Source organism: Hypanus sabinus, chromosome 5 (genome assembly GCF_030144855.1).
Source record: "Hypanus sabinus isolate sHypSab1 chromosome 5, sHypSab1.hap1, whole genome shotgun sequence".
Taxonomy (NCBI): domain Eukaryota; kingdom Metazoa; phylum Chordata; class Chondrichthyes; order Myliobatiformes; family Dasyatidae; genus Hypanus; species Hypanus sabinus.
The window spans coordinates 41,025,746-41,051,074 of NC_082710.1; the positions used below are offsets into that span (position 1 = coordinate 41,025,746).

Below are 25,329 nucleotides of genomic sequence, written 5' to 3' on the forward strand. Positions count from 1 at the left end.
AATACCTAATACAATGTAAATGCTATGTAAAATAGTTGTTATACTGCATTGTTTAGGGAATAATGACAAGAAAAAAAAGTCTGTACATGCTCGAACAACAAGTGCTGGAAGAGAACTTTTGGGTTTTTGCAATTCGCGCATGCGGAATTCTCAGATAAGGAGGGCCGACTGTACTCAAGTGATAGACAAGTATCCCAGCTCTTACCAAGGGTGTTGGTGGTTGAGCCTGTGCTGCTTGAAGTTGCTGAAGTGGTAGCAGTGTTCCTTTGGCTATCTGATTGACTCTGCTGCTCTGCAGGTCTGTACAACAAAAAAAGATAAAGTTTTACAGCAATATTTAAGTTTTTTTTAAGGTAATGATACAATTTTTTAAAAATGTTGGTTAGTGTGCAATATCGGTATACAAAAGTAACTCAAGTACCTGATCTTAATATTAGGCATACCAGGTCAAGTAAAATACACCTCTCTTGATTCTGCTTCTCAGCCCAATTATCAGAATTGTAACTCTCATACCAGGAGGAGACTTAATTTTTTTCAGTTTCCGCTATAAATGAGATGTAGCCTTGTGTGGGATTAAACATTACCATATCATAAACAACTATGTACCCTTGCTATTTATTCATCCCCTGGATTTAAAATAAATACTGAGGGACGAATGGTCAGCATCAGCTCCTTTAAGATAACAATGAAAAAAACTGAAAGACCAGATTCAGAGGGGACAAATGCTATGATAATCTAAAGTGGTGAAATGAGATTCAACAACACTGCAGAAAGGAAGCTGACAAATAATTGAAGGGAAAACTTTGCAGGACTTGATGAAGGTGGGGGTGGTAGTATGAACAGGAAATTTGTGACCAATTGGAAAGCTCCAAATGCAAGTACAGGTACAATGGGCTAAAATGTCCACTTATGTGCTGCTTCATTTTTCCGTATTAACACTAGCAAGTCTTGAGGAGTAACAATTCTTAAGAAATGTGTTTCACAATATACTGAAGAAATTTTCAATTCAGCCCACCAAATCTCCTTCTCAAACAAACACAGAGTAGTTTTCAATACTACAAACTGCCCTCTGATGCAACTGAGGCACTTCTTAGATCCTCAGGTTTTTACAGTCTGCAATCTTTGCTATATCAAGATGTGGAGAGCATAATTAATTCAATATAAATCTCTAAATTGGTTTAAATTTTGTAAAATTGCCTGGATGCAGTGAAAGCTCCAAGAGGTTGGAAAATAACAATTACAACGGAAACAAAACAAGAAATACAGGCCAGTTAACACAACAGCTGCCAGTGGGAAAACGTTAGAAACTCTTAAGACACTATCAAAATTGTTTCTAAGTTAGCAGGCAATAATCAACATGGCTTTATGAAACAGAAATCACATTTACCGAATTTATCACAAATATCTGAAGGAACATTATGTCATGATTAAAAGAGAGCCGATGAATAATATATTTAGCTTTCTGATAAAATGCTGCACCAAAGATTATTGTGGAAAATGAAAGCTCATTGTCTAGGAGGTATCAGCATGGATAGTAATGTGTCTGGTTAATAAGAAACAAACATGGGTATAAATAGGCCTTTTCCTGTTTGGCAAAATGTAACAAGGATCACAGCAATCAATCCCAGAACCACAATTACAAATGTCTGATGTTAAATTTGGCTGCTAAATTTGCTTCTGAGACAAAGAGTAGAAAAGTAATTTGTTAAGAGGACATAAACAGGCTACCAATTAATATAGATAGGTTAAAAAAGCCAATAAATAAAGTGTTCTGTGGAATTGTGAGATAGCCAAAACCAAATGAAAAAGTAAGCACCTTATACTTCAGTAATATCTTCTTTTCAGCAGACCCTTGGGACTGTGAATGTCTTTGCTTTTGTGGGTCCTGAAGGGGCTCATGAAGCTAACATGGGACGAACAGTCTAGGCAGGAGATGGCTGATGGGATGGGCTTGTCAATTCAACTGGTTATCTTATCTCATGGTGGAGCTTGGAAAAGAGGGCTACTTTCAAGAATCTAGCATCTGACAGGTGAATGAGTGGCCTGGTCCGGATAAACTAGTTTAATTTGAGTCTCAATGCTACAGATGTTGGCCTGGAACAGGTTGCTGAAGTTGGTGCCCTTACACTGAATTTTGAAGATTTTGCAGAGAAAGCTTTAAAGCTATTAAAAATTATCAAGATGCTAATTGCAAGTTAGTAGAATGCTCTGAGAGATGTTAATGCACTGAAAGCAGCACAGAGAACATGTACTAGAAATAACAGGTTGCTTTATGAAGAAATGTTACACAGGCTAGGTCCACAGTAGTTTGGAAAAGTGAAAGGGGACCTGATCAAGAGATTGCAAAAAGGTCTGACACAGTGGATGTGGAGATGGTATTGTGGAAGAACCCAACAATAAGGAATTAACATTTTAAAAAATATATTGGTTTTAAGACTGGTGAGATAACCAAGCTAACTACCCCACCCCCCAAAGGGTTGTCAATCTTTGGTACTTTGCTTTCATTAACCTTTGATGAGTCTTCAACTGTTTTTAGAGTTAATAGATTATTATAGTTTACTTATGGAGTACTTGGTGACACAAGATAGGACAAAGTCAGCATTGTTTCCTTCAGGGAAGATCTTGCCGGACGAACTTGTTGGAATTCTTTGAGGAGACTACAAGTAGGATAAAGGGGATGAAGTGGATGTTATATATTTGGACTTTCAGAAGGCCTTTGACAAGGTGCCCACATGAGGCTGCTTGCCAAGTTAAGAGCCCAAGGTATTATAGGAAAATTACTGGCACGTGAGGCAGCGAGTGGGAATAAAAGGATCCTTTTCTGATTGGCTGCCAGTGACTATTGGTGCTCCACAGGGGTCAGTGTTGGGACCACTTCTCTTTGTGCTCTATATATCAGTGATTTAGATGATAGAATAGATGACTTTGTTCCCAAGTTTGTAGATGATATGAAGATTGGTGGAGGGGCAGATAGTGTTGAAGAAACAGGTAGGCTGCAGAAGAACTTGGACAGATTAGGAGAATGGGTAAGAAAGTGGTAAATTAAATACAATGTTGGAAAATACATGGCCATGCACTTTTGTAAAAAAAAATAAATGTGCAGACTATTTTCTAAATGGGAAGAAAATCCAAAAATCTGAGATGCAAAGGGGCTTGGGGGAGTCCTTGTGCAGAACATTCTAAAGGTTAACTTACAGGTAGAGTCAGTGGTGAGGAAGGCAAATGCAATGTTAACATTCATTTCAAGAGGTCTAGAATACAAGAGAAGGGATGTGATGCTGAGGCTTTACAAGGCACTAGTTGAGTCCTCACCTTGAGATACTGTGAACAGTTTTGGGCTCCTCATCCAAGAAAAAATTTGCTGGCATTGGAGAGGGTTCAGAAGAGGTTCATGAGTATGATTCTGGGAATGAATGGGTTATCATACGAGGAACATTTGATGGCGCTGGGTCCATACTTACTGAAATTTAAAAGGATGAGGGGGTGGGGGGGGATCTCATTGAGACCTCTCAAATGTTGAAAGGTCTAGACAGAGTCGATGTGGAAAGGATGTTTCCCATGGTGGGAGAGTCTAGGACAAGAGGGCACAGCCTCAGAATAGAGGGGTGTCCATTTAAAACATATGTGGAGAAATCTCTTCAGCCAGAGGGTGGTAAATTTGTGGAATTTGTTACTATGCAGCTGTGGAGGTTAGGTCGTTGGGTGTATTTAAGGCAGAGCTTGGTCATGGCATCAAAGGTTACGGGGAGAAGGCTGGGAAGTGGGGCTGAGGAGAGGAAAAAGGGATCAGCCTTGATTGAATGGTGGAGCACACTTGATGGACCAAATGGCCTAATTCTGTTCCTTCGTCTTATGGTCTTACAATTGACAAGCAAATACATGAAAAATTATCAGTGTATTTAAGAATATAGAGCAGAGAATACTACAAGGACAGCCATAATATTATAGAATGACAGAGCAGGCCAAAGGAACCAAAATGGTCTATTTAAATGTACATAAATTGTATATTTGTATTAGATTATATCATGCAAAGAAAATTTATTAGGAATTAGCTTCACTATCTAGAGCCTGCTAAGTAATAATTAACATTCCTTCTAAAACCCCCTTTAGCACACTTTGATTTGGCAATTCCCTTATTGCAATGCAGGGAAGGAAAAATGCAGATGCTTGAAATCTAAAACAGAAAAAGCTGCAAATATTCAATGTCAGGGGACACCTATACAAAAATAAACAGAGTTAAAGATTGATAACGTCCTCAGCAAATACCAGTCACTGAAAAACTGTCACTTTCTACAAAGATGCTCTATGGCCCTTTTACTTGAAACATTTCCGTTTTAGTTGGCTTACTACAGTCCTTATTGGTTTCGTTTTTCAAATACGCATTACCTGCTTTGAGTTTTGATTACCAGGTGAACTGTGAGCCCATCTTGTATTCCATGTTGCGCAAGTGTATCTGGGTCTTTAAGGATTTTTCCAGCAAAAATCAGTACAAGCTGCTCTGGCTGTGTCTTGAAGCGTTTGGCTATATCTCCCTTGAACTGTTTATTGAAAAAAAGAAAGTTATTGTAATACTCTCAGATTGTATCTGGTTAATTTCACACTGAGGAAACAAAAGTGTAGTAAGACCAGTAACATAGATTCAGATGTTTAACACCAGATAAGGTATTTGTAGTCTTTCTTCAGTTATAAGCTTTATCCATGGGGACCCTACAGGAAATGTGTGTTCTAAATTAACCCACTTGCTGCCACACAATTGGTAAACCATTTACAGAAGCTTGGAGATACTATTGGTCTTGCTTCTCCAATAATTCCCCAAATAGCACATCCCTGCATATACACCTTTCAATCAGGCAGCAGGAGCATGGCAAGGAAACACTATAATGATGCATGCAAGTGAGATACATAGGCATTCAGAACTGATCCTGAACAATGTTAACCCAGGTAAATGATCTGAACAAATAGCATTGCTGATACACTGGTAGACACAAAATCCATAATGGGAACTTGCTCCAAAAATGAGAGAGGGGGGCCTGAAATAAGCATGTGGATTACAGACACACTCACTTGCCACCACTTTTGCACATACCATTTAACACTGCATGCATTGTGTAGCCAAAAGTAAGAGTACATCTGTTTGATTTTAGAACTGCTATGTCCACCATATTCTACAGATATCAACATCAAGCAAAGATATCAAACCAATTTAACGGGGAGGTGGGAACTGGAATGATAGGGCTGAGGATGGAGTGACTGAAGATGCAGTATATAGTGAGACTGTGAGGAAGGACAGGCAGACGATAGGACAAAATTGCAGTCAGTGGGATGAGTTGAAGTAGAAGATGGGGGCAAAATGGAAAATGATTATGAGTACAGAACTGGAGGTGTTATTTGAATGTGTGCAGTATACAAAATAAGGTAGATTATCTTATAACACACAGTGACTGGTAGGTATGACGCGGTGGGCATCAGCAAATCTTGGCTGAATGAAGATCATAGTTGAGAGCTTAACATCCAAGGATACACCTTGTATTGAATGGACAAGCAGAGGGGGTGGGGTATTGGTAAAAATTGAAATCAAATCCTTAGAAAGAGGTGACACAGGATTGGAAGATGTAGAATCCTTATGGTAGGAGTTCAGAAACTGCAAGGATAAAAATACATTGATGTTAGTTATATACAGCGTCCCTCGAGTAGCCAGGATGTAGGATACAAATCACAATGGGAGATAGAAAAGGCATGTAACAGGGGCAATGTTACAATAGTGTTGGGAGATTTCAATATGTAGGTAGATTAAGAGAACAGGTTGGTGCTGGATCCCAGGGGAGAATCTGTAGAATGCCCTGAAATCTACAGCTTGTGGATGAGCCCATTGGGGGAAAGGCAATTCTGGATTGGGTGTTGTGTAATGAACCAGATTTGATCTGGAAGCTTAAGGTAAAGGAATCCTGAGGAGACAGTGATCAAAATATGACAGAATTCACACTGCAGTTTGAAGGGAACAAGATAAAGTCAGATGTATTAGTATTACAGTAGAGTAAAAACAATTACAGAGGCATAAGAGGGGGGTTGGCTAAATTTGATTGGAAGGGGTCACTAGTAGGGACGATGGCAGAACAGAAATAGGGGACAAGCTTAAATATTTTGTGTTAGTCTTCAGCATGGAAGACACTGGCAGAATGCCAGTAATTCAAGAGTGTTGGGGGAAGAAGAGAGTGTAGATTCTATTACTGAGGAGAAAGTGCTTGGAAAGCCTCCAAGGTCTAAAGATAGATAAATTACCTGGACCAGATGGATTACATCCCAGGGTAGCTGAAGAGGTTGTGGAGGCACTAACAGTAATCTTTTAATAATCACTATAATTTTGAATGGATCCAGAAGACTGAAAAATTGCAAATGTCACTCTACATCTTAAAAAGGGAGGGAGGTAGAAAAAAGGAAATTACAGGACAGTTAGTCTGCCTTCAGTGACAGTGAAGATGTTCAAGTCCGTTATTAAGGATATGATATCAAGGTACTTGGAGGCACATAATAAAAAAAGACAAAGTCAGCATAGTTTCCGTAAGGGGAAACCTTGCCTGACAAATTTGTCGGAATTCTTTGAAAAACATTGGTATATTAACTATTTAACATACATATATAAACACTGTAATTGGTTTACTTTTTCCCTATATTATCATGTATTGCATTGTACTGCTCACATTTCATCAAGTCAACTTTTATTGTCATTTCGACCATAACTGCTGGTACAGTACATAGTAAAAATGAGATGTTTTTCAGGACCATGGCTTACTTGACATAGTACAAAAACTAGACTGAACTACGTAACAAAAAAATACACAAAGCTATACTAGACTACAGAGCTACACTGGACTGCATAAAGTGCACAAAAACAGTACCGGCATTACAATAAATAATAAACAGGCCAGTTGGGCAAGGTGTCAGTCCAGGCTTTGGGTATTGAGGAGTCTGATAGCTTGGGAGAAGAAACTGTTATATAGTCTGGTCGTAAGAGCCCAAATGCTTCGGAACCTTTTCCTAGACGGCAGGAGGGAGAAGAGATTGTATGACGGGTACATGGGGGTCCTTCATAATGCTGTTTCCTTTGCAGATGCAGCGTGTAGTGTAAATGTCCGTGATGGCGGGAAGAGAGACCTCAGTGATCTTTTCAGCTGACCTCACTATCTGCTGCAGGGTCTTGTGATCCGAGATGGCATAATTTCCGAACCAGGTAGTGATGCAGTTGCTCAGGACGCTCTCAATGCAACCCCTGTGGAATGTGATGAGGATGTGGGGTGGGAGATGGACTTTCCTCAGCTTTCACAAAAAGCAGAGACACTGCTGGGCTTTCTTTGCTATGGAGCTGGTGTTGAGGGACCAGATGAGATTCTCTGCCAGGTGAACACCAAGAAATTTGGTGCTGTTTACGATCTCTACCGAGGAGCCGTCGATGTTCAGCGGGGAGTGGTCACTCCATGCCCTCCTGGAGTCAACAACCATCTCTTTTGTTTTGTTCACATTAACAGACAGGTTGCTGGCTCTGCACCAGTCCGTTAGCCGCTGCACCTCCTCTCTGTAAACTGACTCGTCGTTCTTGCTGATGAGACCCACCACGGTCGGGTCATCGGTGAACTTGATGATATGGTTCGAGCTGTGTTGCAGCACAGTTGTGGGTGAGCAGAGTGAATAGCAGTGGACTGAGCACGCGACCCTGGGGAGCCACCGTGCTCAGTGTGATGGTGTTGGAGATGCTGCTCCCGATCCGGACTGACTGAGACCTCCCAGTCAGGAAGTCTAAGATCCAGTTGCAGAGGGAGGTGTTCAGGCCCAATAGGCTCAGCTTTCCAATCAGTTTCTGAGGGATGATTGTGTAGAATGCTGAACTAAAGTCTATGAACAGCATCCGAAAGTATGTGTCTTCTTTGTCCAGGTGGGTTAGGGCCAGGTGGAGGGTGGTGGCAATGGCATCGTCTGTTGAGCGGTTGGGACGGTGCACAAACTGCAGGGGGTCCAGTGAGGGGGGCAGCAGGGTCTTGATATGCCTCATGACGAGCCTCTCGAAACACTTCATGATGATGGATGCAAGTTCATGATTCTGATTCACAAATAACAGGCTGAATAGACAAAGGAGGGTCAGTGGATGTTGTTTACTTGAATTTGTCATAAAGCCTTTGACAAGGTACTGCACGAGGCTGCTTAACAAGATTAGAGTTCATGGTATTACAGGAAAGATACTAGCATGGATGGAAGATTGGCAGAATGGCAGGAGGCAAAGAATGGGAATAAAGGGGACTGCTGCTGCTGATTAGTGGTGTTCCGCAAGGGTCAGTGTTGGGACTGCTTCCATTATGTGTCCTTAATGTTATGTGTCAATGACTTGAATGATGAAATTGATGGCCTCGTAGCCAAGTTTGCCGCAGATTGGGGGAATGTGCAAAGAAGCGGCAGATGATATAGAGTGTAAGGAAGTGTATGGTTATGCACATTGGTAGAAGGAATAAAGCTTTAAACTATTTTCTAAATGGAGAAAATTAAAAAAAAGAGATGCAGGGGGCTTGGTAGCCTATGTGCAGGATTCCCTAAAGGTTATCTTGCAGGTTGGATCAGTGCTAGGGAAGACAAATGCAAAATCTAGCAGAAACTTTAAGATGTCTCCCAGAGAAACCAGAACAGGGCAGAAATACAATTAGAGTACAAATATGCTTGCATTTTCATGCAACAACATTCCTTAAGAAATAGAAAGTCATTCAATCCATTGAGTCTATGCTGGTTCTCAGAGCAATTCCAACCCTCACGAATCTTTCCTGTAACCTGTTCTTCCCACTTCTCAAATACATTTAGATTCTGCCACTCAACAGGGCAAATTTACCATGGCCAATTAAGCTATCAACAGCACAGATTTGGGAAGTGAGAAGAAATGGGCGGAATGGATGGGGTGGGGGGGGGGGGCTGGGGGATTTGCAGATTTGGGGAGGATGCCCAAGTGGACACAGAGGGAATGTGTAAACTCTACATAGACATAGCTGAATTGAACTACAGTCACTGGAACTGGAAGGTGCAGTTCTTTCAACTGTATCACCTGTAACATAAAGCATTTTATTGTAAATGCTAAAGTGTTCTGATCGTAATTTCAAAACATTAAAGGTTCGAATTGACCATTTAATTACTGTTAATATTTCATTCAGAACACCAGCACCTTTTTACAACTGACATAATTTAGAGTCTAAAGCATTGGCATAATAGGACCACTCTTTGCACAGGTTTAACCCTGACCTCCAGTCTTGTTTCTAAGGAGTTTGCACATTCTCCCTGTGATGGAATTCACTTAGCTGCTCTGGTTTTATCCAATATCCCAATGATGTACTGCTAAGGTAACAACACTATTATTTGCCTCAGTGTAAATAAACAAATAATAATAAAAGGGAAGTTTACAGCCACAAGAGAGTCGCAGAGCCATGAGACTCATGGACGACTTCTGGGAGCTGGCATTTTCACATTTCCTTGACGTAGGAGGGCGACATTACAGCCCACTGAGCCCATGCCTGTTCACACAGCAATCCCATTCTCTATTAATTCTATGAACTATTCCTCCCATTAACTACTACTAAATTTTAGAGATTTGGGGGAAGTTACAGATTCCTAAAACGCTTTTCTTTTACAACACACCAGGCATATACTCCCTTGGAGTTTAGAAGAACCAAAAGATACCTTGAACCATACAAGCATTTCAGGGGGAGGAGTAAAGGGGAAAGAGTACATTGTAGCGGTGTGCTACACGCAGCGCTAAAATTACGACACGGAGTCGGTAACTGCAGTCGAAGAAAAAACTTTATTCGAAAACTTCAGCCTCACTTTTAAGCCTCTGTCAACCAGCCCCCCATGGCGCAGAGACTCCAAAGCTCTGTGCTCGCAAACCCCCGTAGGCTATCTAATTGTGAGTCGGTTCGGATGCGCCAGGAAATGGGTCGCCACAACATATTGATAGAGTAGATGCCAAAAAACGAGTATCCTCACCCTCCTTGGGAGAATCTAGGCTTAGTTTCAGAGTAAGGGGTCACCATTGAAAATGAAATAATTCTCTAGAAAGCAATGGAGATTTCCATTTATAAACCTAAGGCAGTTTCATTAACAAACTGATGCTCAACCAAGTAACTGTGAATAAAGTTGTACTTGATTAGTTTTTCTAAAAGCTTTCTGCCAAAAATAGGAGTTGAATGGACAGATCTGTAATTGCTGGGTTTATTCTTAACACAATTTCTTGGACAAGCTGTAACACTTACAATTCACTAACTTGCTCACTCCATTGCCTGGAAATATGATTGGACCCATTTTAATGTGCTAATATATCAGTTCCAGTACTCACTCATTGTTCAATAGTGCAGAAAGACATCTGAATATTTCCTATTTTAATTATGAGGTGTGCTTTTCCAGCAGGTACACAAGCAGCTCATGATTGCTGCTTTTTGCCTTGTCACAGAGCTTCATCAAACCTTACAAGGTTTCTGCTTACGGATCGTAGAAACCAACTATACAAAAGGCTTGCCATGGCAGTGAAGGAAAATAAAGGAAATGAGTGCATGATTTCTTCTTTCAAATAATACTTCCACCACTAATCTGTATGTGATTGGAGGCTGTAATTTACATTTTGATAATGTGTTTTTGGGCTGACTGAACGACCTGGTGATTTTGCTGTCTCTGAGGGAATTCAGTGTGGTTGAGAACAGAGTGTGCAGCCTAATGGCAGAGCACAAACTCACAATCTGCTTCAATACTCGACCAACTTGGCGATTAAGGTGTCAAGCAAGATCGAAATAAACAAGGACGAAAGTGGAAGGCAAGCCTGAATTTGACTGGTCTCACTCTAGTTCACTGCTGCTGGAAAAGTGCAGGAGTCTTAGGTCTTGAACAATGTTTGACCAGGATTAAACTGATTTTTAGAGGACTCTGCATTTCATGTTATGTGTGTTTCCAGTTACTCTTTTTTAAAAACTTGATATTTTGCACAATTTTGATCAGGAGCGGGCGGGTTCTGCTGCTGTCAACAAATGATACAGCACTAAACTGAACTACACTGAACATTCCTGGTCTATTTCAAGGACTCTGCAGTTTCATGTGTAATATTCTGTGTGTTAGGTGCTTTCTTCCAACGGGTTCCATAATGTTTCTTTGTTTCGTGGCTGTCTGCGGGAAAATGAATCTCAGGGTTACATACTACACACATACATTAATAATAAATATACTTTGAGTCTCTGAACTTGGAATGTCTGACCACCTCCCGCACCATTTGATTACTTGCTTGAAGGAGTCCTGCACCCACACACAGCAAGATGCAGGATGATCACATTGCTCAAAAACAGTCAATGGTTGCAAATAAGCATTGGAGAATGAGGCTGGCAAATGTTCCTCACAGTAGAGTACTATCACAATGTAGAGTCTTTAAATCTCAGAAGTTATAGATACTGAAAATCTGAAACAAAAACATTAAATGTTGAAGATTTATAGATCAGGCAAAGCCTGTGGTTAAATGCTATCTGACCTGCAGAATATAACCAGGATTTTTTGCTGTCATTTCAGCCTGAACTTCATATCTCATTAGACAGATTAACAGATTTCTGTTGCTTTTTTATGACCAACATTCTGTCAATACAAAAGGCAAAATTTTAGTCAGCAGGGGACCCACTGGTGTACTGCTGCCATTATTATATCATTAAATGTGGGTGATGCTGTGTAGTCAAATCTCCTAGCAGAAATGCCCAGTCCAATTTTGAGATTTTGCCTAGAAATCATTACCAAATCAATTTTTGTGTAATTCATACCTGAAAAAGCAGATATTAATTAATCCAACATTTAGACCTAAGGTTATGGCCTGTAACAAACCTATCTCCGTACAGACTTTCCTCTCTATACTACTATGAATCCTACACAGATGTAGCAATTTGAACATTAAGTAATGCTCCCTCTACTTCAAGTACAATCCAGCAAAGTAATTGGTCGGAAGACCCATTTTTAACTGCACATTTGTATAAATAGTCAGTGGTTATAAAATTTAAAGCAGAGGATTAGATTGCTGCAACGTGTATGTTTTCCTCTTGTTTTGTTGGTACCCTAAAAACATGGTGATAATAATGGTTCCTGAAAACTGAATATCTGCCCTTAGGAGGATGACAATATGTATTACATGTAACAACAATAATCCCAGTCATTTTCACAAATTGTTTATGGAAGCTCTTCTGCCTTACCAAGTACAGATAAAATGAATAAACATTCCAGACTGGAAGTAAACTACAAAGTCTGCAGTAGACTTTGGCTTCAATACCTCCTTGTGCAATTGGATCCTCAATTTCCTCACTTGCAGACCCCAGTCAGTTTAGATTGGCAACATCTTCTCCACAATCTCTATCAGCACAGGTGCACCACAAGGCTGTGTGCTTAGCCCCTTGCTCTACTCGCTTTATACTTATGACTGTGCGGCTAAGCAGAGCTCTAATACCACATTCAATTTGCTGACAACACCATTGCCGTAGGCTGAATCAAAGTGGTGATGAATCAGCATATAGTAAGGAGGCAGAAAATCTGGCTGACTGGTGCTACAACAACTCTTACTCAATGTCAGCGAGACCGAGGAGCTGATTATTGACTTCAGGAGGAGGAAACCAGAGATCTGTGAGCCAGTCCTCATCAGGGGCTCAGAGGTGGAGGGGGAGGGAAAACAACTTTAAATTCCTTGGTGTTTTCATTTCAGAGCACCTGTCCTGGGCCCAGCATACATGTGCAATTACAATGAAAGCACGGCAGCTCCTTCACTTCTTTGAGAGTTTGTAAAGATTCAGCATGACATCTAAAACTTTGAAAAACTTCCTTTGCTGTGTAGTGGACAAGCTACATCACAGCCTGTTATGGAAATACCAATGCCCTTAAAATTCTAAAAAAAAACTAAGTAGTGGCTATGACCCAGTCCATTACGGATAAAGCCCTCCCACCAACAAGTACATCTACACAGAGCATTGTCACAGGAAAGCAGCATCCATTATTAGGGACCCCCATCACCCAGGTCATACTCTCTTCTTACTGCTGCCATCAGGAAAGTGATATAGGAGCCTCAGGACTCACACCAGCAGATTCAGGAACAGTTATTAAATCTCAACCATCAAGCTCTTGAACAAAAGAGGATAACTTCACTCGCCCCATCACTGAAATGTTCCCACAACCTATGGACTAACTTCTATGGACTGTTCATCTCACGTTCGATATTTATTGGTTATTTATTATGTCCTTCTTTTCATATTTGCAGTTTGTCGTCTCTTGCACACTGTGTTGTACGTCCAGTTGGTACAGTCTTTCATTGATTCTATTATGATTATTGAATGTATTATGCCCATAAGAAAATGAATCTCGGTTGTGTATGGTGACATACGTGTACTTTGATAATAAATGATTAAACTTAGAAATGATGCAAATAATGCTCATTAGTTCATCACTTACATTTCTAAAAATGAAATGTAGGATTAAAAAGTTTATCACACATTTCCCCTCAACCAAAGCAAAGCAAACCCACTTCATTTAACTAGATTATGCCTCTGCATCACAAAACAACTCGTGCATCCTCTAATCTTCAGAGCAGATTAATCACTAAATGCCACAATTTTTAAAAATCCTTGTTTTAAAAAGTTATAACTAGCATGAAGTATTTTGTCCTAACTTCCACTAAAATACTGTATTTTAAACTTTTACCAAATGGAGTGAATTAAACATAGTTGAATACAAAAGAATCCTGTTTCATTGTATTACATACTTCCCTTCAACAGATATGTCCAGCACTTACTTTGAAATAATACAATTCTTCCCTACAGCAAATTTTGTACTATTGTTTGCACTTAGAGGAAAACAGTTGTTTCCAAATCCACAGCACCATGGAAAACAGATACTGCAACTTTTACTACTCTCCTCGCAAGCAACTAAAACTTTGACTTTCATTAAAGCAACATAAGCATTATAAATTAAAAAAAAAGTAAATGTTGGAAATCTACAATTTTTAATACAATTAAAAGCAAAAAAAGTGTTGAAAATACCCAGCAGGCCAGAGAATTAAGAATTCATGTTTCTGGTCTACCACCCTTTGAAAGAATTGTGAAGCAGGGCAGCACAGTAGCATAGTGGTTAGCAGAACACTTCACAGTACCAGTGACCCCGGTTCAATTCCCACCACTGCCTGCAAGGAGTTTGGAGGAAACCCTGTGGTTTTCCCCCCAGGGTTGGGGGGGGGGGTGTGCATGTAGATATAGATATAGATAAATAAATAGAAAGGAAGAAAACCATTAAACTGCACGGTGGGTGGAGATGCCTCCAAAACTTCAGTAACATGCGTATCAACTGTGTACAAGGTTATCCAGTAAATGCATGGGAATAGTTAGAGAGGAAGAACATAGAATGTGGGAGCTGCAAAATGCAGAGCAGGAAGATGTGGCAGGAAGTTATGTTTGGAACGTCCTTCCATTTCCAGGAAAAATAACTAAACAAGTTGAGCCAAAATTCACAGATGGACTACTGATGACAGACAGAGAAATCAAATTACTCAAAAGTCATAGAATTCAATATTGTGGCCTGACCTGCTGAATATTTCTAGTGTTAATGCGCCACTTTAAGACAGCTGGTAAATACAGTCAAGAGGCACCAAAATTAATTATCTGAAACTATTTTCTTACAGTTGCAAAAAAGGAAAATGTCAGCCAAGCAAAGTTTTACCAAACAGGATCCAAACCAGTGTATTAGGCAGAAGGAAATTAGATGGATGTTGTTGCAGTGCAACTCTCATTCCAAGTTGCATCCTGTAAAGTCAAGCTCCAATGCTACACAGTCCAATTTAGAGGAGACTGTGACCAACTGAGCCAAACTCATACAGAACAAAACACTAACTGACATGTACTGTTACATCAGATACAAAAGCTATCCAGAATAAATTGATTCAAACTGGAAAACCTACATTGGGTTTTAGCCTTCGTCCCGTATTTCATTACGCAAAAACGAAACTGTTGACATACTTGTGAGGTCAAGCTCTAAGATCACCTACCAAATGACTTTCAAAACATTAATTCCTAACATTTTAAAGCTGTGAAAAGAGGAATTTTATACTCAGAAACCCTTTTTATATATTTAAAAAATCCTACTTTTGGGTTTCTAGTTTTACATTAGTTTCTGATTCCTGACAGAAGAAAAAGTGGACAGAATAAGTGATCTAGCATTCTCAGGATATCTCAAACTACTTCACACCAAAACATTTTTTGAATTTCTTACAACATGTTAAGCAAAAACCTCTGCCTACTATTCTCCATACAGAAAGCATCTAGATAGTAGCTGAAGTAAATTAGCTATGTGCATTATAAATGCTGGCCAGAATCAGACTTGCTATCACTGATAATACATGAAATTTGTTGCAGCAGCAATGCAGCGTAAAGACAAAATTAAACTATAAAAGTAAAAGTTAAAGAAAAAAATATCAAAGTAGTGATCATGGGTTCGAGGACTGTTCTGGGTCATTGAGTGTAGGTCTTCAGGCTCATGTACTTCCTCCCCAGTGGTAATAACGATCAGTGGGAAATCTCCCTGCTTGTGTTCAAATACTGCAATGACCCTTGCATTCATTTACATGTATTCTTTTCCAATGAGGACTTTGACCTCAAAGTGAATTAGTTTCTTTTCTACAGATATCGTGTACACTACAAATCATTTTCTGTTTAAATGTCACGAGGCCTTTCATTCTAACATCTTACTTGAAATCCAGGAACTCAGCACTTTAAGTGCTGACACACCAATGAATTGAAGTACTGGAGTGAGACATGAGCCTAGATCAGTAAATGAAAAGTGGTCAACCTACCACAAACACAAGTGCTTGGTACTGAGTCTATCTGATTATCAATATTAAGTCATTCTAATGAAATATTACTCTTAATTTTACATCAATGACTTTTACAAACTCCAGATCAATTTCACAAATTTTAACTTAGGAACAACTAGTGAACCCAATACAAAACTGATCAGATCATGTCTCACAAGATTTAAACAAATGTTCCAAAAACATTCCAATGCAACACATTGGACTTGTTTTTCAATCCTTATCTAACTTAAATAGTTTAGAAATGTTATTCACATCACGCACAAAAACATCAAAATTGGGAGGCAAAAGCTAGAATAGAATCAGACTTTCAAAAGCAATAAGTGTGTAGAAATAGAAGAAAACAAAAACTAGGTTGGACTAAAAAGAAATTTACAGATTTAAAAGCTGGGGGGATAAAATCTTAAAGATCATTGACTACCAGTACCATACATTAAAGTGAAGTATTAAAAAAGAGACAGGTTGATGTAGATTGAAGAATATTAGCTAAAGGCTTTGCTCTGGTTGGTTTGCCATTAAATAACACTATTTATTTAGAAATACAACACAAAATTGGCCCTTCAAGGCTGCACCACTCAGTGGCATTCGACAACCCTGACTTAACCCTAACTTAATTACCGGACAACTTACAATGACCAATTAACCTTCCCGATACATCTTTAGTCTGTGGAAGGAAACCAGAATAACCAAAGAAAAGCCACGCATTCCAAAGGCACAACATATAAAGACACCTTGAGGACACCAGGATTAAACTCTGCACCCCGAGTTGTAATAGTGTCATGCTAAACCAATGTTTAATGAGCCAAAAATAAAAAAGGTTCCAGTAATTAATATTAAAAAAATACAAGTCTGCACACTGCCTCAATCAAGGAAATGCTGGAAAGTGCCTTCTATACCATAACAAATTATAATTATTCATACATCATCCTCCCCCAACCATAAGCAGCATAACACAAAATTGAAGGATACATCACAATTAAGTACTACTCTAAAGTAGCAAAAGACATCTAAAAACCAACTAGTTTAGTCTTCATTCTTAATTACATTGTAGAAAACTATCATTCTATGTATATTATATCCATTTAGAAACTTAAATGAAAATTTCTCAAACATACACACACAAAACCCTAACCCAATTTTCAGATCTTAAGTAACTCTTCTGTTCTGAACTCTGAAAATGAATCCTCTAATTTGAACCAACAGTTTTAAAAAGCTTCAACATCAGAATCAGCTTTATTATCACTGTCATATATAATGCAAAATTTATTTTGCATATAAAGTTGCAAAAATAAATAAACCATTCAAAGCAAATGGAATAATAAATCTGATGGTAGAGAGGAGGCAGCCATCACTGAAGGGGATCTTCAGGCTCCTGTACCTGCTCCCTGATGAGAGTAAGAAAAGGGCATGTCGTAGATGGTGAGGGTCCTTAATGAAGGACACTGCCTTCCTGAGACACTGTCTCTTGAAGATGTCTTTGATGGTGGGGAAGAATCAGCACATGAAGCTGGCTGAGTCTACAACCCTATGAAGCTCTTTGCAATCCTGTACACTGGAGCCTCCATACAAGGCTGTGATATTAACAGTCAGAATTCTCTCCACATCATACATCTATAGAGATTTGCAAGATTTTTTGTAACATAATCTCCTCAAACTCTTTAAGTAGTACAGCCACCAGCATGTCATTTTCATAATTTCATCAAAGTGTTGCACCCAGGATAGATTCTGAGATGTCGTCAACCAAGAACTTAAAGCTTTTCAACCTTTTCACCTTTGACGCCTCTGTGAAGACTGGTGCATATTTTTCCAACTTCCCCTTCCTAAAGTCCACAATGAATTTCTTAGTCTTGCTGACATTGTGCAAGGTTGTTGATGCAATTCCACTCAACCAACCAATCTATTGCACTCCCGTACACTCCCCCGTTGCCATCTGGGACTTCAACAACAGCAGCGGAGCCGAGGGGAATATAATGGGTCACAGGTGACAAATATTGTTCATAATAGAAACTGTTCTACATAATTGGAAAACATTGTCATTGAGTTGTTGTGTTCACTTTAAGGGAAGGTGTCTGACTTAATGACGTCAAGGTAAGGTGACTGCTTTTGGTTTGCTCGTAATGGAAAAGCTATAAAATGACTCTTGCAAGCTTTAGTCACAAAGTTCTACAGTGTTATCTGTGAATTTATAGATGATGCTTGAGCTGCGCTTAGCCACAGTCACAAATGTAGAGTAGTGGGCTTAATGCAGTAATTAGCAGAATAGGCTCGAGGTGGTGAACAGTGTACTCCCAATAACAAGCAAGTAAAATGCTCAACAATAAAACCACAAAAGCTACAAATAGTTAATAGTTAAATAGTATCCATGGTGAAACTATCAAAGTAGATCTTTTAGCTAATAACTTTTCATCAGACCTTTTATTTATTAATCACCTATACAAACATTTAAAAGTTTTACACAAATCCTGGATGAACATAATCAAGTTAATCCAAGGTCAAGAAGCAAAACCTGTAAATACTTAAAATTTGAGGACAGGTTAAATTTTTAATGAGAAGGGAACACATTAATTAACTATAAACGCATAAATTTCTTAACTTCCAAGGTTAACAACTGAATTTTTTGAAGAGGCATGCAGAATCAAATGGAGGTTACATGGATTTAAAACCCATTTTACAATGTCACTCATGGCACACTTCCCAGAAAAGTGGCAGACTGGTTGAAAAATAGGAACGGTAACAGAAAGGTAATGGCTGATGGAACTTTAACCAGTGAGGGTTGTTTGCCATTGAAATCTGTATATCTCAAAGAAAAATCCCTTGTTTTGAGTACAAAAGTAAACAACTGATTCAAAAATTGGCCATACGATTGACAATGAAAAAGAAGTTTGTTGACTAGGAAGACCCCCGTAGATGGGATCAATGAATACCAAATTGGGAAGTAGAATTCAGTATTGAGAAATGAGGTTAATGCATTTAGAAGGGAAAACCAGGCAAGCAAATACATTATCAATGGTAGGATACTGTAAAGGAATGGAAATATCTGTTCCTTCCTACTAGCTTTGTATAGGTCTCTATACTTTTTATGCCATAATTGACCTTCCTGCTTGGCTCAAAAGAAAACAAAACACAGCACAGCCTAATTGATCTTTCCTCTTAACTAAACTGCTATAGTCTGGCAGCATTCTGGTTCATTGCCTACATATTCTCTAGTGCTGTTAATCTAATATGACTAGAACAGTATCAAGTACTGCTATCACAGCCACTGTTCTAGCGTGATCTTGCATTTCTTAAGTTTCATCTAGGCCAATAAATATTAGCAATCCACAAGTTTTTAAGAGCACATTATCTACTTGTCTGAACTCGGGAACCTGGAGTTTTCACCCACCATAAATGACTGATGGTGACGGACTGATGGATGGTAACCCATGGTTCCAGAAAACTTTTGACACCCGATCATGCTATGGAAGAACTGTACACATCTCTCATCATTATAAAATCATGAGTACAGGCCCAATTGGCTTTTCTCTCCTCAGAAAACAAACTTGCCATTTCAGGACTCCATCTGCTGATCCTCAAATGCAATCTCTCCACTACAATAATCCTTCTTGGGTAGAGAGACTAGACTTGTCCATAATATCAAGTAATACTTCACTTTCAAATCCTTTTCTTCAGTAAAGGCCAAAATACCACTTGCCTTCCTAACTACATAACTCATCTACAATTTTTAATGATCTGTATACTAGGTCCCTCTGAATATCAACACCTCAATATTAAAAAGTTACTGTTCATGTTTCTCAATGTGGACAAAGTCAATTTTTCACATTATATTTAATTTGCTATGTTCTTGATCGAGCAGCATCCATCAAAGATCCTCACCACCCAGGCCAGGCCTTTTCTCACTGCTACCAGAGCCTCAGAACTCTCACCACCAGGTTAAAGAACAGTTCCTACCCCTCAGCCATCAGACTCTTGAACAAAAGGGAATAAATGTACTTATTCTATTTCTGGTGTTCCCACTTTAAGGAATCTTTTATCTTGTTATTTCATGTTCTCATTATTTATTGCTATTTATTTATATTTGCATTTGCAAAGTTTGTTGTTCATTGATCCTGCTTACAGTTTCCCAAGTGCCCAGTCATCACTTCACCCAGACTCCAGCATTCTTCTCCCTTTTGATATTAGGCTAACTGGTCTAAAGCTCCAAACAACACACAAAATGCTGGTGGAACACAGCAGGCCAGGCAGCATCTATAAGAAGCACTGTTGACATTTTGGGCCAAGACCCTTCGTCCTGACAAAGGGTTTCGGCCCGAAACGTCGACAGTCCTTCTCCCTATAGATGCTGCCTGGCCTGCTGTGTTCCACCAGCATTTTGTGTGTGTTGTTTGAATTTCCAGCATCTGCAGATTTCCCCGTGTTTGCTCTAAAGCTCCAATGTGGTTTTCTTTTTTGTCCTCTCCCTCCCTCCAACTCCTTTCTTAAAGAGTGTTGTATTTGTTACCATTTAATCAGTGAAAACCTTTAAGAATCAATAAAATTTTAGAAAATGATAACTACTGCATCCACTATGTGCTATGCTTCATTCTTCCAAACTTTGGCAAACAGGTCAGCAGGTATTCAGCTCCACCAATTTCTTCCCTTTTTACTGAATGCTAATCTTTATCAGTGCATGATCTCTCGACCTGTGGTTCACCACAATTTCTCAAAGGTATTTTGTGTCTTCTGAGAAATCACTCTTTTCAGGCACAAGCAACTGGCCTCTTATCCTGAGACCATGTCCACTTGTTCTTAACTTGCACATTATGGATAGGTCTTCACAGCTGTCATACCCTCTCCATTTTCAGTTAAGTTTTCCAATCATTACTTTGTAGCTTAACTCATTAAAAACACAGGCAATATTAGGTTATAAATACTATCTTGCAATTATTCCAATCATAATTAATAAGAGAATCAAATTATTGTGATCCACCGGGAACTCATTAAAATTAAGCATACCATTCTATCAATAATATATATACTTTTGTGGAATTTGAGTCTCCACTGAACATTTTCCTCTGCTTTACAAGCTGCAAAGACTAGAATTACAATTAAGTTAAATGTACAGGACAGAAACATTGTACCACAATTTACACAATTCCCTTTTAAGCACATTCAAGTACTTGCCTCGGTGCATCTAAAATATCTTGAGAGCATCTGCCTCCAATGCCTTCTCAATCATTGCATCATCAGACTCCAATCACCCTCTATGTGGAAATAATTCTGCCTCAGAAAATATTAGTCTCTTGTCTTAAACACATGTCCTTTGTCCATGGGAAAATATTTTTTACATCTACCTTAACTATCCTCCTCACAAACATCCTCTTCTGCTTCAGCGAAAACAAGTTCAGCCTATCCAGTCTTATAACTGAATGAGCAAACAAATGGCAAAAGTGATGTCTGAGATATATTCTATACGAGACTGAAAATTTCAACGTTAAACAGTATCACTTTTAGAAACATTGTTGGAGGTTTATTTGTGGGATGAATCTACATAACATCAGGAATGTTTGGAAGAAGATGGTGCCAGCAAATAACACGAGGGCGACATCCTCCGGATGGTTCACAAAACTGTTTCTTTCACTTCTTTTATGTCTTTTCCTTTCAAATGTGATTCTGCTACTGTTGGAGCCTGTGATCTACATTTTTGTGATGTGTTGTTGGGGCGATTGAGCGATCTGGCAGTTTGCTGTCTCCAAGGGTGTTTGGTGGAAGTTTCAAGTGAAATGTGTGGCCTCAAGGCCAAGAAGCCAGTAGATGGGATGTGAGTCCATGATCAACTCCATTTCTCACTAATTACAGTGCCGAAGAAGACTAAAACCATTAAGGTGGGAATAGAAAGTGAGCTGGTGTTCAATGCCATTTACCAGCCTCCCACTCAATGCTGCCGGAGGAAGGTGGCTGTGTGTGCTGTGTTGTTTTTCTCTCTCTTTCTCTCTCTCGCTGCTGGTCCCAGAGGAAGATCCCTGCATTCAAATGGTCTCTCTCCCATTCAATGTTGCCAGAGTCCTGGGTCTTGGGCACAGTTTAAATGATGTGGTCTGTAGATTGGGCTCTTTAGTTCACTCTATAATGTGCTTCTGGTTGCTCCTTTCTTCTGTTGCTATTTTGGGCGATTTCAATCAGGGTGGTCTGCTGATAATAAATGACACAGTGCTAAATTGAACTGAAGTAAATATGCCAAGACTCTTTCATTTTTGTGTTTTATGTTCTGTGTTTTTTACTCTTTTTTTGCCTTTTGTGCAATTTTTGTGTGTGCTGGGAGGCAGGGTTTTGTTTGTTTCGTGGCTGTCTGTGAGTAGATGAGTTTCACGGTTGTATGCTGCATACATACTTTGAATCTTTGAAGTTACCTGAAAATAAATCAAAGTTAATTCTGTACACATCTAGTAAACAATAGCCCTTATGATAACAGCAATTCACTGGATTTGATATTTGCTGAAGAGTTAGGAATGTATCAAAATCAACTTTTAATTTGTTTTATCAGCAAAACTTTTAAAACAATTTGGAACATATTTTAAATTTACTTACTGAAATTATGAACCATGGAAGAGAATGTAATACTAATAATATAATTCCAAAAAGATTAAATGAAAATGAACAATTTGTCCCATCAACCTACACTACACAGTACCAATCAACTGTAAATATAATTTAGCAGCCCTCAAAGCTTCGGATACATTTACAAGTAAATCAAATATTCCACTGTGCAAATATACCACAGTAGCTCAGCTAGTCAAGCAGCTATTTCAAAGCCTGAGGCCTGCACCTGACCTTCTGTGCTGTCTGTGTCGTTTTCATGTTCCACTGTGCTTATGTATGTTTCCTCTGGTGACTCTGCTTTTCTCCCACATCTCAAAGATGTACGGGTTGGAGGGTGAATCAGCTGCTTCAAGTGTGTAGGCAAGAGATGAACTCTAAGGGCAGCTGATAAGCATGACGGGAGGAAGAAAGGGTATTAGCGTAAATAGATGTCTGATGGTCAGCATGGACTTCATGGACCAATGACCCTGTTTCCTTGCCAAATGGCAAGCATTTACTCATTTCCTTAGTTGAAAACTAATCAAGAACAGGGTAATTATAAACACTTGTTATTTAGTGATTATAGACTGCCAATCAGCACAGTAGTACATGCCCTAACAAGTGTATAAATTACAGTTTAAATTTTTGAATATATCAGTCAGGGAGCAAGAAAGATTATTCAGTCTCACTTAAGCACATGGATCAGAAGAAACATTTAATTATCAACATTTAATCCACACAGAATTTAGAATTAGCTTGACAGCACACATGGCTTTTCAGGTATCTTCACCAATGGTGTTTTGGCAATGAGCCTACAAGGATTTAACAAACCAAGAGTCACATCCCCCTTTACTTTGCTGAATACAAGATGATCACTTAAACACTAAACTACATACAAGCCCAACTACCTAACCTGAACCCTGTGGCACACCACCAAATATGTCAGGTATTATTCTGATAAATAATTCAGGTTTGGTGTATGACCTGACCTCACGCCAAGTGAGGACAAGTTATGCCAGAAAAGCTTAGCAATTTTCCTGGTCAGAATGATTTGCTTAGCTCTTCATTAGTACTTGCCATTTTATCATCAAACAGAAGGAAAGCATGTCTGAGATTTAAAGTATTAAATACTGTTCTGTCAATACTGATTTCTAAATTTCTAATCCTGCTAAATTTCACTTCAACAATAGTAGAAGTGGAGAAAACTAAACTCAGGTTCTGATTATAAATGTTTTCAGTTGCTTTTATAATACACGATGAATTACAATTCCCTTAACATTATATTCCCCAAACGAATAATTTAGACAATACATGACTGATTTTCATTTGCAACAGTTCAGAGAATTAAACTTTTACACTCAACCAATAATACAACATTGAATAATGCTAAACTAACGATGAATGCAACTGTAAGGTATATCAAAATATTTCTATGGGAATACTAAGAATCTTGCTGAATAGTATATTTATAGAAATTTGTTCAAATATTGGCGTATTGTCAGAAGCCTTTTAAACCAGTAATTTTCTTAAGAGAAATACCTCTTCAAAAGAGAATGATAAATAACTTTAAGAAATCAATAATCTTAATTAATTAACAAAAATAGTCTTGATGATCTCGAGCATCCTGTTAAGATTCCCAGGATCCTAGAACCAGTTTCAAAATACATTCCTTAAAATTTCGATAACAAATACAAACTAACACATCTCCTGATTCTGAAAGCACCCAGTGTTTTCTTATATTAGCTATGCCACAAATCCCTTTTCATACCAGCTTCAAAGAAAACTCAGACCATTATTGACTGATTAATAACTGCAGAGACATAACACAAACTCTACTTAAATCAAAATAGGGTTGTTCTACATATGCTTTTGATTGTCAAGAACATTAAAAGAAAATCTTTACAACCAAGGATTCTAAAACGGATATTAATTATATTGTTTTGTGAACCAAATCAAAAATTGCAACTATCTGCAATGAAGATTCCATATTGCATCAGCTTCCCCCAAACTGATGAAGTGAACAAGACATGATAATCCCTCAAATTCTCTTTGGACTCCCGCTTTAACTTTCTATCTATTTACCTGTTACAACATATTAACAAATAAATTCATTTCAACACCTGAGGACAACTCCAAACAATATTTTTACACTTATTTTTCAGTTTTACCTAGTACCATCTCATTTTTGGACAACACAGACACATAATTATCCTGTCCTGACAAGGATGGATTTCCTTGCCTACTCTTATAGTCACTAAATACTTACCTTCTGTAAGTCTCCACCTAACTCAGAGATATTTTCCATAAAACTACTCAAAAATTGTGTAGCTAATACATGACTCTCAGCTTTCTATCTGCTTCTTTCATCAGATTTTGAGATACAACCATACCAGAGACCCAGGATGGAAATAAAATGAACTTGCCAATTAGTGACTTCTACTACACAGATTATGGCTCAGAAAAAAAACTAACAATTAATGTATGCGGACCAAAAATAATTTACTAAAACCGCTGTAACTACGCCATAACCTCGCTTTGGTCTGTTTTTTTCGGGAAATATTAACATTGCAGTACAGTGTTAGATAACTGCCTCGCCAAAATGCGCTTACAATGTTACTAAATCTTTCTAAACATTATGAATATGTGGAAACTATTAGGTATAAACTGTTTTCTGTTATAATGTTTCTTAATGATTTACTGCTAAGCAGCTCGGGAAGGCAGACTGTCGTGATGACGATGTTTAAAGTCCGGAATGACACAGCGTGACTCGGAGATCCTGGCGCTGTATTACCGAGGCTCCGCAGAAGAAAACGCGAGCGGTTTAGTAGCAAGGAGACCGAGCGCGGCTGCCTGCCAGCACAGCCGTCTGCCGCGGCTGCTGACAAGGG

General features: G+C 38.8%; 1 protein-coding gene across 3 annotated transcripts in view; it reads right to left on the minus strand.

Moving 5' to 3' along the window:
- LOC132394084 (ubiquilin-1-like) overlaps nucleotides 1-25,329 on the minus strand; it is a 47,296-nt gene that overhangs the window by 21,217 nt on the left and 750 nt on the right. For 2 of the 3 annotated variants that reach the window (XM_059969794.1, XM_059969793.1), the window contains exons 2-3: nucleotides 4,387-4,538; nucleotides 206-300 (exon numbers count right to left, since the gene is read on the minus strand). In XM_059969794.1, coding sequence (XP_059825777.1) covers nucleotides 206-300; nucleotides 4,387-4,538 — 247 coding nt within the window. Of the gene's footprint in view, nucleotides 1-205; nucleotides 301-4,386; nucleotides 4,539-24,707; nucleotides 24,844-25,329 lie in introns of those variants that run through there. The other variant, XM_059969795.1, reaches the window with a different exon arrangement.